This window comes from Bos mutus, chromosome 6 (assembly GCF_027580195.1).
Source record: "Bos mutus isolate GX-2022 chromosome 6, NWIPB_WYAK_1.1, whole genome shotgun sequence".
Taxonomy (NCBI): Eukaryota; Metazoa; Chordata; class Mammalia; order Artiodactyla; family Bovidae; genus Bos; species Bos mutus.
The window spans coordinates 67,240,100-67,258,127 of NC_091622.1; the positions used below are offsets into that span (position 1 = coordinate 67,240,100).

The 18,028-nt window shown below is 36.7% G+C and overlaps 1 protein-coding gene across 5 annotated transcripts in view; it reads right to left on the minus strand.

Moving 5' to 3' along the window:
• The window catches only part of FRYL (FRY like transcription coactivator), a 268,832-nt gene that overhangs the window by 93,526 nt on the left and 157,278 nt on the right, over window positions 1–18,028 (minus strand). For all 5 annotated transcript variants that reach the window (XM_070372372.1, XM_070372373.1, XM_070372370.1 and 2 more), the window contains 7 exons: window positions 14,608–14,706; window positions 13,058–13,159; window positions 7,122–7,225; window positions 6,819–6,927; window positions 3,741–3,827; window positions 1,509–1,680; window positions 912–1,044 (listed from right to left, as the gene is read on the minus strand). In XM_070372372.1, coding sequence (XP_070228473.1) covers window positions 912–1,044; window positions 1,509–1,680; window positions 3,741–3,827; window positions 6,819–6,927; window positions 7,122–7,225; window positions 13,058–13,159; window positions 14,608–14,706 — 806 coding nt within the window. The remainder of the gene's footprint in view (window positions 1–911; window positions 1,045–1,508; window positions 1,681–3,740; window positions 3,828–6,818; window positions 6,928–7,121; window positions 7,226–13,057; window positions 13,160–14,607; window positions 14,707–18,028) is intronic.

The window sequence follows — 18,028 nt, forward strand, 5'->3', positions numbered from 1 at the left end:
TGGGGAAACAGTAGAAACAGTGTCAGACTTTATTTTTCTGGGTTCTAAAATCACTGCAGATGGTGACTGCAACCATGAAATTAAAAGACGTTTACTCTTTGGAATGAAAGTTATGACCAACCTAGACAGCATATTCAAAAGCAGAGACATTACTTTGCCAACAAAGGTCCGTCTAGTCAAGGCTATGGTTTTTCCAGTGGTCATGTATGGATGTGAGAGTTGGACTATGAAGAAAGCTGAGTGTGAAGAATTGATGCTTTTGAACTGTGGTGTTGGAGAAGACTTTTGAGAGTCCCCTGGACTGCAAGGAGATCCAACCCGTCCATCCCACAGGAGATCAGTCCTGGGTGTTCATTGGAAGGACTGATGTTGAAGCTGAAACTCCAATACTTTGGCCACCTGATGTGAAGAGCTAACTCATTGAAAAAGACCCTGATGCTGGGAAAGATTGAGGGCAGGAGGAGAAGGGGATGACAGAGGATGAGATGGTGGACGGCATCATCGACTCGATGGACACGGGTTTCGGTGGACTCTAGGAGTTGGTGATGGACAGAGAGGCCTGGCATGCTGCAGTTCATGAGGTTGCAAAGAGTCGGACATGACTGAGCAACTGAACTGAAATGACTGAAACCAGCCATGTCCACACACATCTGGGGTAACCAGGATTTATCCATAAGGCCTCGTCACTGACAATAAACTGTATGGATCAAGGGTGACTTTTGCTGTCTCTACTGGTTTGACAGCACATAAAAGAGTAAAACTGAGCCTGCGGAAAGAACTGCTGTATCAAAAACTGCAGCAGATGGCAACAGGGGAGAACTCCAGAAGAAAAAGTAAGGGAACAAGCAGAATCAACCCTCTATACTTATGAAAACTGAAATGGCAATGAAGAGAAATTACTGACTACGCACGTAATCATATCTTCAGGCTCCTTATTGGACATCTGCACACTAGTCATACACATGGGCCTCCCAACTTCTTTGTCCAAATGTCTTAGAATGCTATCTAACGCTTTTCTCACTTGAGGATAATAAACTGACATTCCTGGAGGAGAAAAAAAACTCAGTTATAAAATGTCAGACATTAGACATAGAATAATGAGTTATTCTCTGTAAAATATAAAAGGTTATTGACTTTTAATTGGCATTAGCTTATTGATGTTACAAAAGAAATTCTGACTTTGACATACTCTTCTCCCTGATGATCAGCTTCAGTATACTGGAGGAAATGTGTAAAAATTTGTACACAACTGAATTTGAAGAAGGATAAGATGCAATGAATAGTATCATATAAGAAGATATTTAATCCAAAGTCTTTTAACATGAAAACTTACAGATATTATAGGAAATGTATTCATTTTGTATCACTCTGTATCCTGGAATAACCTGGCACATATATTCATAGGCAAATACATGTATGTAGGCAAATATATTCATTTTAGATTTGATCATAAACTTTCACAAAAGAACATTAAACTATATTATTTATTTATTTCAGTTAACACTAACCTATGACTTTTGCTTCTTCATCTGTCAAGGTTTTATTGAGAAAAATTTTCTTTACACGCAAGGTGTTTCCTGAGGGAAGGATAACTCCTGTCGTTGGCATTGGCGGTTCACCATCTTTTTGCTGCAAACTGTCCGCTATGACAAGGAAGACTCTGAGGCCTATGTTCATTCTCTTCAGAGAAAAAAGTTCCAAAATAAAAATGTCAGAAAATTCCTCTTTTTTAACGCTAAAAACATCTCATCAAATAACAGTGAGGGATGGGAGGAAGAAGGATTGAAGAAAAATGAACCTCTCTGTTCAACATTTTTTAAACCAGCCCAGGCACTGGAATTTAACATCAAATTCCCAAGTGCCACTCTTTCACTTCTGAGGTCAACTGGCTCTCCTGTTTTCTGCTGCTAAGTCACTTCAGTCGTGTCCGACTCTGTGCAACCCCATAGACGGCAGCCCACCAGGCTCCCCAGTCCCTGGGATTCTCCAGGCAAGAACACTGGAGTGGGTTGCCAATTCTTTCTCCAATGCAAGAAAGTGAAAATGAAGTCGCTCAGTCATGTCTGACCCTCAGCAACCCCATGGACTGCAGCCTACCAGGCTCCTCCATCCATGGGATTTTCCAGGCAAGAGTACTGGAGTGGGGTGCCATTGCCTTCTCCGTCCTGTTTTCTAGCTTTCTTCAAAACTCTCCCATTCCTTCCTCAAGTCTACTACCCTGATACTGTACCTTCCCTTCTCTGAGTAGATGATTTGTCTCCCACGTCATAGTAAAAAACCACCAATCTTCCTCAGTTTCTCACTACAAAGTACACTGACCTATTTATATCTGCACCTTTTCTTAATGTCCTTTGCTTTTGTCACAATCAAGGGGTTCTGATATTCCTAGTTATTATACAGAATCCTACCTGCTCTTGCATTACCAGGAAATTACACTATCAAATCATTCCTTCTCTTTCTTGCACCTTCAACATTTCCCTTTTAACTGAAGAGATCCGATTCCTGTTCACTATACTCAACTAGCATAATGGAATGATCCTTCCCCGTTAGTTAATACTTCCCTCTCACTCATCAGTGAGCATACTGCTCAAAACAGTGGGCATTTTTCCTTCATTCTATCTGACTTGTCAGCAGCATGGAACACTGTCAAAGCATTCTTCTTCCTTAAACACTCCCTTCCTTGACTACATCTGTAGCACTGTGGGCTGTGTCTTATCTACCCGCATTTCAGATTTACCCTCCTTTACCTGGGTATTAAAAGTTATGTTGCTTCAAGGCAAGTTCCCCGGTTGCCTTTTCTTACCATTAAGTGTTCTCTACCATTAAGTGTTCTCTCCCAAAGTAGTTTCATGTATTTACATGTCTTCAACTACCACTCGTACCACCCCTAATTTTAAGCCCTATTTCTCTGAACTTGAACCCTTAGACCAATCTGATACTTCTACCTGGATGTCAAAAAGATGCCTCAGATTCACCATGTTCAAACCAAAGGCACTTTCCCCACAAACTCAGTATCTTCTCAGTGTTTCTTTTCTCAGTAAATTATCTCTCTATCCACCATACCATCTCAGCCCAAGCTGTCACTATTCACGACCTACACCAGTGGTCTCTAAATGGGCATATACATCCCAGTGGGTGTGTAAGACAGTTCACTGGAATACAGGAAGAAAATAAAACTTTCCTTTATATATATATTTTTGTCCAAGATCAAGGTTTTCAGCTTTACTCCTATCTTTATATATAACATAATGCTGGTGACATTAGTCTAAATATCAAAGGTCATTTCACATAGTCATAGAAGACATTTTGTTAAGCATGTCATCTATAAAAAACAGTCATTTCTGCTCACTTTAAAAATCTGGAAATAATTATTAACCTATCTTAAAAATCCTACAAATAAAAAGCTTCAATAACTTTCTAGATCACTTGTTAAGCTACTAAATATATACCTTAAGATCTGATTATGAGAAGAACCAGCACAGTAATTTTATACATTCTCCAGTGTCATTAGAGTCCAATAAGCAATTAGTTCACAAAATATCTTTAAATGATCTGAAAATTTAATATCTAAAGTGTAAATAGGAGTTTACTAGGGAATAACAGGACCAAAGAAGTAGGAAATAACATTTAATTTGTCTTTAACTAGGAATTTAAGCCCAAGAGTTCTGATTCCAGAAACTGTGCTCTAAAACAAAATTTTTTTGATTATATAGGATAGTAAATGACTATAATTTTTTTACCTCTGGATTAATGGTGAAAGTTTTAGTAGATTTTCCAACACTGAGAAGATCAAATATTATTTCTTTCATTGCAAAATCCAAACGTTCCTAGAAAAAAGAAAAACAATCAATAAAATCTTATAAGTTTTTACTGCTATAGGGATGCTTTGGAGATATTGTGTGTTTGGTCTAGACTGCAATAAAGCAAGTCACATAAATTTTCTAGCTTAGCAGTGCATATAAAAATTATGTTTATACTATATTGTAGGCTATCAACTGTACTATAGCATTATACCTAAGAAAACAATGCACAACCTTAACTAAAAAGTACGTAATTGCTTAAAAATTGCTAACCATCGTCTGACAACACATCTGACAACACAGGGTTGCCACAGACCTTCAATTTGATTAAAAAAAAAATATCTACAAGGAAAAATAAAGCAAACTACAATAAAACAGGGCTCTGCCTGTATATGTTAGGTTATCATGCTAGTGAAGTGAAAGTCGCTCAGTCATGTCCGACTCTTTGCAACCCCACGGACTGTAGCCTGCTAGGCTCCTCTGTCCATGGAATTCTCCTGGTCAGGATACTAGAGTGGGTAGCAGTTCCCTTCTCTGGGGAATCTTCCCAAACCATGGATCATGTTAAGAATTACACAAACAATGTCAAGAATACTTGTCTGTGACCAGAAGTTCCTGAATCTAGTTGGACAAAAGGGGAATACATATGAATTAATGTTAATGGGAGAAATATCAATAACCTCAGATATGCAGATGACACCACCCTTATGGCAGAATGTGAAGAAGAACTAAAGAGCCTCTTGATGAAAGTGAAAGAGGAGAGTGAAAAAGTTGGCTTAAAGCTCAACATTCAGAAAACTAAGATCATGGCATCCGGTTCCATCAATTCATGGCAAATAGATGGGGAAACAGTGGAAACAGTGGCTGACTTTTTTGGGCTCCAAAATCACTGCAGATGGTGATTGCAGGCATGAAATTAAAAGACGCTCACTCCTTGGAAGGAAAGTTATGACCAACCTAGACAACACATTAAAAAGCAGAGATATTACTTTGTCAACAAAGGTCTGTTAGTCAAGGTTATCATTTTTCCAGTAGTCATGTATAGATGTGAGAGTTGGACTGTGAAGAAAGCTGAGGGCTGAAGAATTGATGCTTTTGAACTGTGGTGTTGGAGAAGACTCTTGCGAGTCCCTTGGACTGCAAGGAGATCCAACCGGTCCATCCTAAAGGAGATCAGTCCTGGGTGTTCATTGGAAGGACTGATGTTGAAGCTGAAACTCCAATACTTTGGCCACCTGATGTGAAGAGCTAACTCATTTGAGAAGATCCTGATGCTGGGAAAGATTGAGGGCAGGAGGCAAAGGGGACGACAGAGGATGAGATGGTTGGATGGCACCACTGACTCAATGGACATGGGTTTGGGTGGACTCTAGCAGTTGGTGATGGATAGGGAGGCCTGGCGTGCTGCGGATGGGGTCGCAAAGAGTCAGACACGGCTGAGCGACTGAACTGAATGTTAAAAGTATATGATTATATATATATATGTGATTTAATTATCAAATGATTAGTTTAATACCCAAACCAGTAGGATAGAAGTTTTAAACACTCATTTACCAAAATCATACTGAAGATCTAAGTGGCGGAATTTCTAAAATAATGATGAAAGGAAGCCTCATGATAAGAGCTATGTGGCAGGCCTGGAGAGCAAGAAATTCAAACTGGGACAGAAAAAACTGGGCTCCAGGAAGGTAATCTCCAAGGAAAAAGATAAAGTCAACTAAGAGTAACTGATGTTTGAGAGCAGCTGTATAGTTCTGGAGGAATGCTGATGTGAGGTGATTAATCCAAGGGAATGGGTACAACCCTACAAGAGATGTGATGAAATGGCAAAAGTTCTCTGAACCACAAATCTAAAGCACAATCTGCTTTCATTCATATCGCTGACACATTTATACTTATCTAATTATCATTAATTCGGTGCTTCTGTAAATAGAAATGAATTATTTTTAAAAATATTTTTTACTTCTTCACTGTCAAGAATAATTACATTATGGGTCATCTTCATTGTCAACAGTTTCAGTTCAAAGAGAACTCAATAAATATCCTGGAATCCCAGTGTTTTTCCTAAATTGAGAAGGTAACCCTACCTATGCTTCTCCAGGGCTGATGTCCCAAAAGACAATGTAGATGTGCTTGCTCAGTCTCCATTTACTCCTCTTCAAATAAACCTGCCTTTACTGCAGCAGCTCCAAAGCTAACATGACATTTCCCAGGATGCCTTTGAACAACAGGCTTCAGAATGTGATTGAAACCCAGGGAACTGGGGTAGAGGAGGAGGAGGACAGGAGGAAAGCAATCTATTTTACTGGTAGGATCATGGTAGCAGCATGATTCTGAAGCACCAGGGGGCATACTTCCTAATTTGGCAGCTTTTATGACTGCGGCAGAGGCAGCAGCTTCCTTGGGAGTCCAGTGTTACGGTTTCTTCTGTCGCATTAGCAATTCTGTGAACAATCTATATTCCTTAAAAGACCCCTTTGGGGACTTCCCTGGTGGTCCAGTGGTTAAGACTGCCCTTCCATTACATAAGGCACAGGCTCAATCCCTGGTCAGGAAACTAGGATCCCACATGCCACATGGTGGTCAAAAAAATAAAAATAAAAAGACCCCATTGGGTTCAACTATCTACAGTGGATTCTAGTGTCTGTACCTGAGAACCTAGATTAATGTAATTATGAAAACAGTGTTTCACTATCTTTCAAGATACTCGGGCATTAGTTTATAGACTAAAAGTAGGATTAGGAGATTTTCTCGACTCTTCCTAAATTGAGTGCTTCTGCTTGTGGGAATTTCCTTTCCTTCTCCAAGTGTGTAGATCAATGATTTAAACATATTTTGCACACACACACAAATCAATCATTAGCCTCATTTATTTTTTACTTTTTAAAGTATACTTTTTTCACTATTCAGTATTAATAAATGTTTTACTACCATGCTTTTAGATGCGTAACAAATTCTAGGAGTCTGAGTCACTCTTACAACTTCCACGTATATACGTATTATGAGTCAGTCACTCACCTGAGCAATGAACTGAATAATCTTTACAAATATATTGAGAGGTGTGTCACGAGGAACCACACTTCGTGAACCTTTCGGGAAAAGTGCTGACACTATGCTCATAAGACGACTAGAAGGAAAAAAGATTTAGTCATGAGGAGAGAATGAAAGTAACAAAACATTAGCAAAAGTCCTTCCCATCCTGTCAAGGTAATTCATAGTCTTCCTCAAGGTATTTATGTTAACTAAAATTCATTAGTGTGGTTATTTATTTTTTTTAACCCAGACGTTATTTGAAATACACTGTAAAACAAAGGCACTCACCTTTGAGTTACAGTGTTGCTTTCACATTTTATTCTAATTACATAGACCCACAACAATCTATACAAAGATTCCAGTGCAACTCGAGACATTTTAGGATCTTTATTCTGTTTAGAAACAAAAGAGAATAAAAATAAGCTTATTTATTAGAGTACTTGCAATAAATTTAAGATCAATTATATTCTATCAACAATTAAAAGCCCTTTCCATTCCCTTTTTTATTTAATACAAAACAGGTTTCAATATGTAAGTATATGTTTAGTATATAGAAGTAGAGAGAGCTCAAAAGCAACCATAAATAAGGAAACTGAGTCATTCCTTGTATTCTCAAAACAAACGAGTAAAATACTAGAATGATGTACTTTCTGTATATATAATTCAACTTACCTGATGGTAAATGGGTCCCACAACAATACTGACATAATGATGAAAGGATTATTCATCTTTGCCATAATTCATTGCAGCTCATAACAGTTAAAATTTAGAACACCAAATGCTGTTATAGATATTTGCACTTATGAAACAATGCAAAATATTATTGAGTGATTATACTTAAAAAAAGAAATATGGAATGGTGGGTTAAAAGTATAAACTCTGAAATTAGGAATAACTAGCCGAACCTCATCCTTGGAGACTGTTACATGTTTGTTTGGTGAAACAGTTTCCTTATCTCTAAAATGGAGATTAGGGTATAAAGTACCCCGTACCTACCTCACAGATAAAGGAAGTTATTATATTATATGGAAAGCATTTGGAACACTGCCTAGCACATCTTAAATGCTCAGTACATGTCAAGTGTTTACACTTAATTTTTAGTTTAGAACAAGAACATTATTATTTAAAATGAGAAAAGCATCCATTTCAATCACAATTTGATCAACAAACCTTTTCCTCATATGAGCTATTATAAAAAGTGAAGTTCTCAAATGACAAGTCATGTAGTGAGATTTAGTTGTAAAATTTGAAAAGTAGCTAATAATCATCTTTATTAGGAGAAACTCTTTATGCATCTGTTAATTATAATGCATTTAGTCCTATAAATTAGCATTTATTTAATTTGGCTTGAGGGATTTGCTATTGTTAAACAATTATTTTATATGTAACAATAGACAAAAGGGACTTTTTAAATATGAAGTAGCTGAGCCATTCTATCTTATATTTTCTCAGACTACAGAATAATAGACATCTGCTCCCTATGATTAGAAACAATGCGAAAAGGTTACTACTGGAGTTGTTTTTTAAAAAGACAAACACTAGGGGGAAAAAAAATAGGGCTTCCCTGGTGGCTCAGACGATAAAAATCTCCCTGCAATGTAGGAGACCTGGGTTCAGTCTTTGGGTCAGAAAGATCCCCTACAGAAGGTAATGGCTATAATTTTGCACATCTATATATATGAAGATTTGATATAATTCAGAATGGAATATCAACTATTCAGTTGTCAGAGTCTAAAAATCAGTCTCTTCCTCTACTGTCAAATCCATGATTCCAAATTTTAAATACACTCCCCAAGTAGTTTTTTTTTATTAATTTGCTACTAATGTAAATAAAGTAACATATATAGTTACACACAATATATGTTTCTAATGTAACAACCAAGCTTTCTGAAATACTTTCTTTTCTAGCACTTAAATACAAGGTCTCAGATATCAAAATAAGAGTTCAGTTAGTTTTATGTACACTACAAATAATACTTTCACTTTGTTAATTATATTTCCAAAATATGAATACTATAAATAAACATATAGGAAATTATATATTAAAAATCTAAGTCTAATTAACATAAAAATTCTTCTCATATAACTTAGATTATCTTAAATCCTGAGTCATCTGACATGAAATAAAGTTTGATTTTCAAACTTTCCAAGATGGACTACTGTGTTTTATAAAGCAGATTTATTTTATAAAGAACAATGCCAAACAAGATAAAAAGTGATTAAAAATCATATAATTGTTTATTTGGTCACTGAAATGCTGCTATACATGTCTGAATAATGAAAACATCCTCAGTTAATCTAATCCTTAAACAAAGATACACAATTCCCTAGCTACAGTTTTGGTCTAATTTGAATAATCAGATTACATTAGTAAAGTCCAGTTTTATTAACAAATAATAAAGTTTTGATGTCAGTCAATATGCTCTTGGCAGCAATCATTTTAGTATTTCTTCACCTTTTCCTACTATGAACAAAAACAAAAAGATTTATTTAAACTCAAACCAGTAGGATTGAAATTTTAAAGTGTTGCATCAAACTTATATTCAGCCTGAGTTACTGTCCCCTTAATTTCATTAGAAAATATTTTAAAAGTATCATTTATTAAAAAAAAATATATATAAAAAGGTATCATAACAGCTAACATAAATTAAATAGAATATATTAAAACTGAAGATGATGGCTAAAGATCAGTATTCGGTATCATATCTCTCTATTAAATTGATCTTCTTGGGGCCACATTAATATTAAACCTTTGGTAGAAAGTTCCTGCTGTGTGTGCCTCTTCTTTTATAAAACAAGAAGCAGGTTTGAATAAATACATTGGACATGCAAGGCAGCAATGGGTAAAGGGGGGAAAAAAGCCACACTTAAGGAGATAAAGCAATATTTTACTTTGTAACATCAACACGACTCACCTGGAGAGTTTCTATTTGTTTTCTGATACTGTTGTTAGATGGCATCTAAATAAAGCAATGTGAGACAGCAAACATAAACATGAGATGCAGCACATGCATGTTAGATGAAAATAAGCACAAAACAAGACAGCTCTTCACCAAGGTCTCTATTTAGAAGAAATTTGAAATTTCCAAGACAGTGGCTAGAAACACTGAGGGAAAAAAATTCTATAATTTGGACATCATGGATCATGGGATATACCTACAACACTGAAACTGAGAGAAAGTAGTTAAAGTTTCAACTATCTAATTTTTCCTCTAAAAGTACAGCATTTAATTTTAGGCAAGTTTCCATTTTTAAAAGAAAATAGGCATACACTGTAGAAAAAATATTTCAATTATTTTTATATGGCACCTGCTCTCATTCCTCTCTTTCTTATTCTTCAGAAACTTTAAAATTTTTCACATAATGACCTCAACTGACATAAACATAGGGGGATGGGAAACTACCAAATCACATTTGGAAGAAAAAGAGCAGATTTAACATTTTCAGTGAAAATTAACTGTTGTTCTCTCATGCTATTCATGGACCTACAGATTAATGGCCATTTTTCTGGTCACCAATTTAAAAAACTAGTATGATAATTTTTTAAAAACTGTGCACTATTTTAAAGTACCTTGAAAATATATCATATTTATTCTTATGAATCTATAGAATAATGCCTTTTTGCTAAGTCGCTTCAGTCGTGTCTGACTCTGTGCAACCCCATAGACGGCAGCCCACCAGGCTCCCCTGTCCCTGGGATTCTCCAGGCAAAAGTACTGGAGTGGGGTGCCACTGCCTTCTCCAATGCCTTTTTAATACCCCAGAATTATAGCCAAAAGTACATTTTAAAATATTTAAGTATAGTAATATTCTCGGAGAAGGCAATGGCACCCCACTCCAGTACTCTTGCCTGGAAAATCCCGTGGACGGAGGAGCCTGGTAGGCTGCAGTCCATGGGGTCGCTAAGAGTCGGACATGACTGAGTGACTTCACTTTCTCTTTTCACTTTCATGCATTGGAGAAGGAAATGGCAACCCATTCCAGTGTTCTTGCCTGGAGAATCCCAGGGACAGGGGAGCCTGATGGGCTGCCGTCTATGGGGTTGCACAGAGTCGGACACGACTGAAGCGACTTAGCAGCAGCAGCAATATTCTTTATAATACATTATAAGGTAACATGGTAGACCAGAAAGAACAAAAACTATGGAACTAGATGGATTTAGATGCAAATCTTATCTCTATCAGCCTTAGTTACAGTAAAAATTAAATGAGATACTGTACTTAGAGAATCTAGCCTATAATAAATATCAATAAAAATTTATTTTAAGAAGTAGTAGGTCTAAAAAAAGTGTTAAAGATTACTTTGAGATCAAGAGATTACTTGAATCTCAAAGCAAAATCAATTTAGGTAAGACCTTCATCTTGGACCAATTTTCCCTATATACAAATCAAGTAAGTTGTACCTGTCACAACAGATAACTAGCATAGTTCTTCCCTGAATACTCAACTCCTTACCTCAACTATGCAGCATAGCCACAGTATATAAAACTTAACAAGCAGGAACCAAGTCATAAAATTTCTGCTGAATAGAGCCTTAATGTAAGTTAAGGGTTAATGGTCAAGACAACTATATTCCAAATATTCATGCTAAGTGGCTCTTATCTCCTTTAGTCTGGCAGATTGACACAGCCATTAATGAAAATGGACAATATGCCAGAAATGTTTAATAGGAGGTAAGGGTTCAAAGAAAAGAGCATTTTAAATGAAAGCCTTAAGACAAAAAAAAAAAAAAAGTTAAGGTACTGCGAAAGAACTGCAAATATGTTAGGTGGAAACGTATATATATAACATTCCAACAAGCAACAGAAAAGTATGAATTGTCATGAAACAAAGCAATCTTCCAGTAACACTTAAACTCTGTGCCTTAAAATATGTTATAAGTTTGAAGAATCATACTACCTAGAAAATTGTCACCTCCCTTTCAGCACCTAAATCTGTATGAATTACCAAAATAAGGAAAGAAAACAATATAATGTGCTTAATTAAACAAAACTTATTTTCTGGTTGCACGGCATAAAGAATTTAACCAGTTTGACTAATCCTGGGAATTTTCATAAATAAAGCAAAGAGAATATATCAATTTTCATCCAAATATGAATAACATCAATGTATGTATATTATGGAGGGAAACAGCCAAAAATACTTCTGGGAAGACCTATTTTTAGTATACCTTACTAAGAAATCAAAGTATTTTTCAAAATGATATGTAAAATCATTAAAAAAATGTATATATAATAATGTTGCCCAGTAAATCAATCCTTAAGTGAGAAAAAAAGAGCCAGTCCTACTTCTAACATCATGGTTAGCTGTTGGATCAGAGATAAGTCATTTAATCTCTCTGCGTCTTGGTTTCATCATCTTCAAAGCTTAAGATTTTCAGTTTTAACCCTAACTTAGAGGAATAACAGAAAATAAAAAGCCATGTCTGCCATATTTCTATAATATGTAAGCAGATACTCAAATATATTCATTTATGCATCAAAATAGTATTTACGCACAAAACAGTATTCAAATGGGAAAGTGTTCACATGACATTCAGAGGTGGAACATTCCCATTCTGTGTCAGATATTAACTGTGCTCCTGTCCACAGAAGAAAAGAAGATCCTGTGAGATCCTTCAGCAGAGTGTCCTGGGAAGATCCTTCTACCTCACAGGTCTCAGACTGAACACAGATGTGCCAAATACTGTTAATAACAATTAATTATCCCTTGATTCAAGCCAGAACATTTCAGGAGCTGTCACATCCATATGGATCCAGAACCATACTTCCAGATTTGGCCAGGCATAATTACACTAAATGTGCTTTGAGTGATATTTTATCATCAATGCTTTTTTCATATTATTCAGACTTGAGCCAACATTACTGAATTTTCTCAAAAGAAAACACAAAATAACTATTTGAAGAATTTTATAAGATTAACTAATACTCTGAAATTCTAAAGGAATTAATAAATATTGCTAAATCTAAGATATTATATATAATTATTAAAAATATATAATTTTGCATTCATTAAGACCAACTAAATCTAATAAACAGTTTATTCATGTCTGTAACATGATTCCCTATAGAAGAAATGAAGTATGTATAAGAAAAGAAATATGGTGAAATACTTCTATTCAAATGAACTATGTACTACAAGTTTTATTACGTACTGTTTAATATACATGCATGAGTGATGTACCACAGTCAGTATTTACAGGTCAGAAATGAGATTAAGTCTTACCTTTAAATGTGACAAACAGTTCTGTAGGAAAATATGCCAGTTATTTAAAAAAAACTGTTTCTGACTGACACATAAAAGGCAGGTAATTAATGGATATAGAGCCTAAAGGAGAGGAAGAAAGAGAATTAAGATTTTTCATAAAAAAGGCAGCACTGGACTTGTAAATTATATTTCATTCATTCTCATAAACAAAAAAAAATTCTATTAGCATTTTTTTCTTTGTAATAAAAAACACAATCAGGGAATAATCAAACAAAGAAATGACAAAGGGCATTTTTTCTCTAACAACAATTTCCTGACCTATCACCTCTCCCCAAGTTAGAAATATGCTGTTATTTCTCCCTAGACCCATTACTCCTCTAACTAGAACAGTGGCCCTGGGGTCAGAGGCTAGACCAACGTTAACGTTTCAGCTTTCAATTCATCAGGTGACTTTAGGGAGTGTGTGTGCTCCAGTCGCTCAGAGGATACGTTAAGTGCTAGCGGTCTCACTTTCCTAACATGAACAGTGAGGATGACCATCACACATATCCTATAGGGTTCTGAGGCTTAAAGTAAGATATAGAAGGGAAAGCACTTGGCTTAGTGCCTGGCACAATCACTGTTGATTATTATTATACCTCTATCTTAAGTGGTCAAGTATTCATCCAATATTTCACATTTTCTCCAAGCTGCATACAAATTTACAGAAAAACCCCTCAAAGTTATTGAAGTGTATGGTTAAATGGGAAAAAAAAAAATCACCTTAAATTTCTGAAAAGAGAAGTTGTAATTATACAGACAATCACATGCTTCAGAATACAACTTATTATAATGTAAAACTGGACTTCCCTGGTAGCTCAGATGGTAAAGAATCTGCCTGTAATGTGGGAGGCTTGGGTTAGGTCCCTAGATTGGGAAAATCCTCTGGAAAAGGGAATGGCAACCCACTTCAGTATTCTTGCCTGGGGAATCCCATGGACAGAGGAGCCTAGCGGGCTTCAGTCCATGGGATCGCAAAGAGCCGAACATGATTGAGAGACTAACACTTTCACGTCTCACTACATTTAAATTTTTCTATATTCTAATACGGGTTTCACTTGTGGTTCAGATGGTAAAGAATCTGCCTGCAATGCAGGAGACCCGGGTTCAATCCCTGGGTTGGGAAGATCCCCTGGAGAAGGAAATGGCAACCCACTCCAGTATTCCTGCCTGGAATATCCCATGGATAGAGGAATCTGGGAGGCTATAGTCCATGGGGTCGCAAAGAGCCAGACACAACTGAATGACTAACACTCTCATTTTACATATTCTAATACAAAATTTAAAGCATCTGTCAAAACCTAGAATAAAGTCTGAATAACCTACCAAATACAGAGCTAATAAAATTAAGAATATACAGTTTTTAAAAGAGCAGGAGAAAATAGGTAAAATTTCCCCTTGTGTTTACACTTTGGATATTTTACAATTTGAATTTTATAATTCTCTTTAAATTCTACTAAAAAAACTCTACTTAAATCATTCATTAAAATTCCAAATAAATATGTGAAGGTTTGAAATGTTTCTCATACCAATGAATGTTTCTTTCTGGAACTCAGTTCAAAAGTAGTCTGATAAAGCATCTCCACAAAATTTTTCAAGCAGGGAACATTCACTTCGTTTTTCACAGCCTAGGTAGAAAGATAATACAAAAACAAAGAAAATGGTTAAAAACATTAGATCAAACTATACAAGGATTACAAAAAGGTTTTGTAAGGTTTGAAATTAGTTAGTAATTCCCTGAGTATCTAATGGAAGTTCCATAAAGTAAATAAGATAAACCAGGTCCCTGCCCTGGGTGAACAAGCAGAGACTAGAGACAAGTGAACAGGCAATGAATATGTAGTACAAAAAAAGCTCTAAGAGAAAATTCTGTGTGCTCTTAGGGCACTCAGAATGGACCCCAATGAAAAACTCCATAAGAAAGTAATATATACACTGAATCCAGCATTTCCTTGCCTAAAATACTACAGTAGCATCCCATGTAACATCTCTGATCTTATCTCCCATTGCTCTGGCCCCTGCACTGGGATCCAGCCACACTAGCATCTCTGTTATTCCTAGAACACATCAAACATGCTCTTGCTTCAGGACGACTGTGCTGGCTCCTTCTGCCTAAGAAAGTCTTCCCCCAAATCTGGTATGCCTTGCTCCTGCATTCCTTTAGTTTTTGGTCAACTGTTATCATCCCTTTCAAGGTGGTGGTCTTCGCTGAAAGTGAAAGTCGCTCAGCCGTGTCCAACTTTTATGATCCCATGGACTATACAGTCCATGGAATTCTCCAGGCCAGAATACTGGGGTGGGTAGCCATTCCCTTCTACAGGGGATCTTCCCAAACCAGGGATTGAACCCAGGTCTCCCACATTGCTGGTGGATTATTTATCAGCTGAGCCACCAGGGAAGCCTGGTCTTTCCTAATCTCTCTATTTAAAATTTCAACTCCCCTACCCACTGCAGCATTTTTAGGTCCCTACCCTGCTTTATATTTCTCCATAGTACTCACCAACACATCTGGCATACTGCATATTGTACATATTCATTTATTGTGAGTTAGCTGCTCTGGATGTAAGATATATAAGAGTAAAAAAGTTTACCTACCCTGATCATTGTTCTACTCTGTGTATAGGAGAGGCCCTGACACACAGAAAGCACTCAATACAGATAATAAATAAGCAGATGTCAACTAAGAAAGGAGGCTGCTGCTGCTGCTGCTGCTAAGTCACTTTAGTCGTGTCCGACTCTGCAACCCCATAGATAGCAGCCCATTAGGCTCCGCTGTCCCTGGGATTCTCCAGGCAAGAATACTGGAGTGGGTTGCCATTTCCTTCTCCAATGCATGAAAGTGAAAGTGAAGTCGCTCAGTCGTGCCCAACTCTTAGCGACCCCATGGACTGGAGCCTACCAGGCTCCTCCGTCCGTGGGGTTTTCCAGGCAAGAGTACTTGAGTGGGGTGCCATTGCCTTCTCCAAGAAAGGAGGTTGAGGGTTATTAAAGTGTTAAGAATGTTCCAGACAGAAGAAGCTCCATGTACAGAGGCAGGTGTTATGGGCTGAATTGTCCCAAAATTCAAACACTGAAGTCCCAACCCCACATACCTCATAACGTGACCTTATAAGAAAATCACTGCAGAGGGGGAAGGGGGTGCTACTCCAACATGACTAGTGTCCTCAAAAAGCGGAGGAAATGCAGATATAGACGTGCACACAGGAGAACACCATGTAAAGATGAAGGACAGATCAGGGTGAAACTTCTACAAGACAAGGAAGGTCAGAGATTTTCAGCAAACTACCAGAAGCTAGGTAAGAGGCATGGAACAGATCTTCCTCACAGCACTCAAAAAAACTTACCAACACCTTGGTCTCAGACATCTAGCCTCCATAACTGTGAGACAATAAATTTTTGCTGTTTAAGCCACCTAGTTTGTGGTACTTTGTTAGGGCAATCCTAGTAAATAAACTAAAAAGGTAAACCTGGCATAAAAGAAGAATTAGGCAACAGTAATAATGGACCACAGTCAAAAGTCTTTCTTCCTACAATCTGCTCCTCTTGAGGAACGGCCTTAAAAACTACAGCATACTCTCAGATACCTGGTAAAAACAGATTTTCAGACAAAGGGGAAGCACACAGGACAATTCGGGATGGATAAGCAGTAACTCAAATCACTTCTAGGGAACAAAAATCTTCAAACAGGTAAATACATAACCGAATTGTGTATCCATACAATAGAATACTAGTCAACAAAGAATAAAATGCTGATACATTCTGTAACATAGCTGGATCTCAAAATAATTATGCAGAGCAAAAGAAACCAGAAAAGAGTCTGTAGGGTAAGATTCCATTAGTATAAAATTCTAGGAAACCCCAAACTAATAGATCAATGGTTAGATCTGAGAAAAATGTTGGGTGAGTGGTAGTGGGGATTAAAAAGGAGCATGAAGACACTTTTGGAGTATGGTAGAAATGTACACTATCTTCATCGTGATGAAGGTTTTACAGACGTATACATAGGTCCAGTTGTACAATTTAAATATGTATAGTTTAAGTCAATTTTACCTCCATTAAGTTTTTTAAAATGAAATATGTGTGTGTGTGTATAAATATAAAGAATATCATACATACAGCAGTACATAGTAAACTGAAAGTAAATAGCGTTATCACATACTACACACACACAAAAAAACCACACAGGAGGCAAAAAAATTCTAGCATGTCTAAGTATTCTAAAATCCCTAAATCCTATTTATAACACATTATGTTACTAGTGTATGGGCTTCCTTGGTGGCTCAGATGGTAAATCCGCCTGCAGTGCGGGAGACCTGGGTTCAATCCCTGGGTTGGGAAGATCCCCTGGGGAAGGGAAAGGCTACCCACTCCAGTATTCTGGCCTGGAGAATTCAATGGACTATATAATCCATGGGGTCACAAAGAGTTGGACACGACTGAGGGGCTAATAGACACACACTTGTTAGTAGTAACTACAAATTAATTTTGAGAAATACAGTGAATTTAGACCAAGAAAAGCTTTCATAAATCTGTTTCCCTAGAAGTTACCATGATCATATTTATAATAATCATATTTTCTAAATAACTTAAGATACATATTTTGACAGGTATGATGAATGTGATGGCAACTACAGAAATGAACATTTAAAAGTGAGACAGTCCTGTAAAATCTAGGATATATGTCACAGTACTTTTAAATTCTTCAGAAGCATTAAAATGGCAGCCACCCTGTAAGGAGCAAATGCCATTAAATGCAGTGTGTATGCTGAGCTACTTGAGATAAGCATTACTTCAAGGTTGCAAAAACACTGCCTGTTAATGGTCTCTAAATCTTAAGGGCCTGGGCTTGTTCTTTTAATTAAAAGACTGATCAGTGTTCTTCTGCTATTTGTCTAATAAAGATTTCCCTACACCCACATAACATTCAAAGTTTCCACTTTATTGTCTATG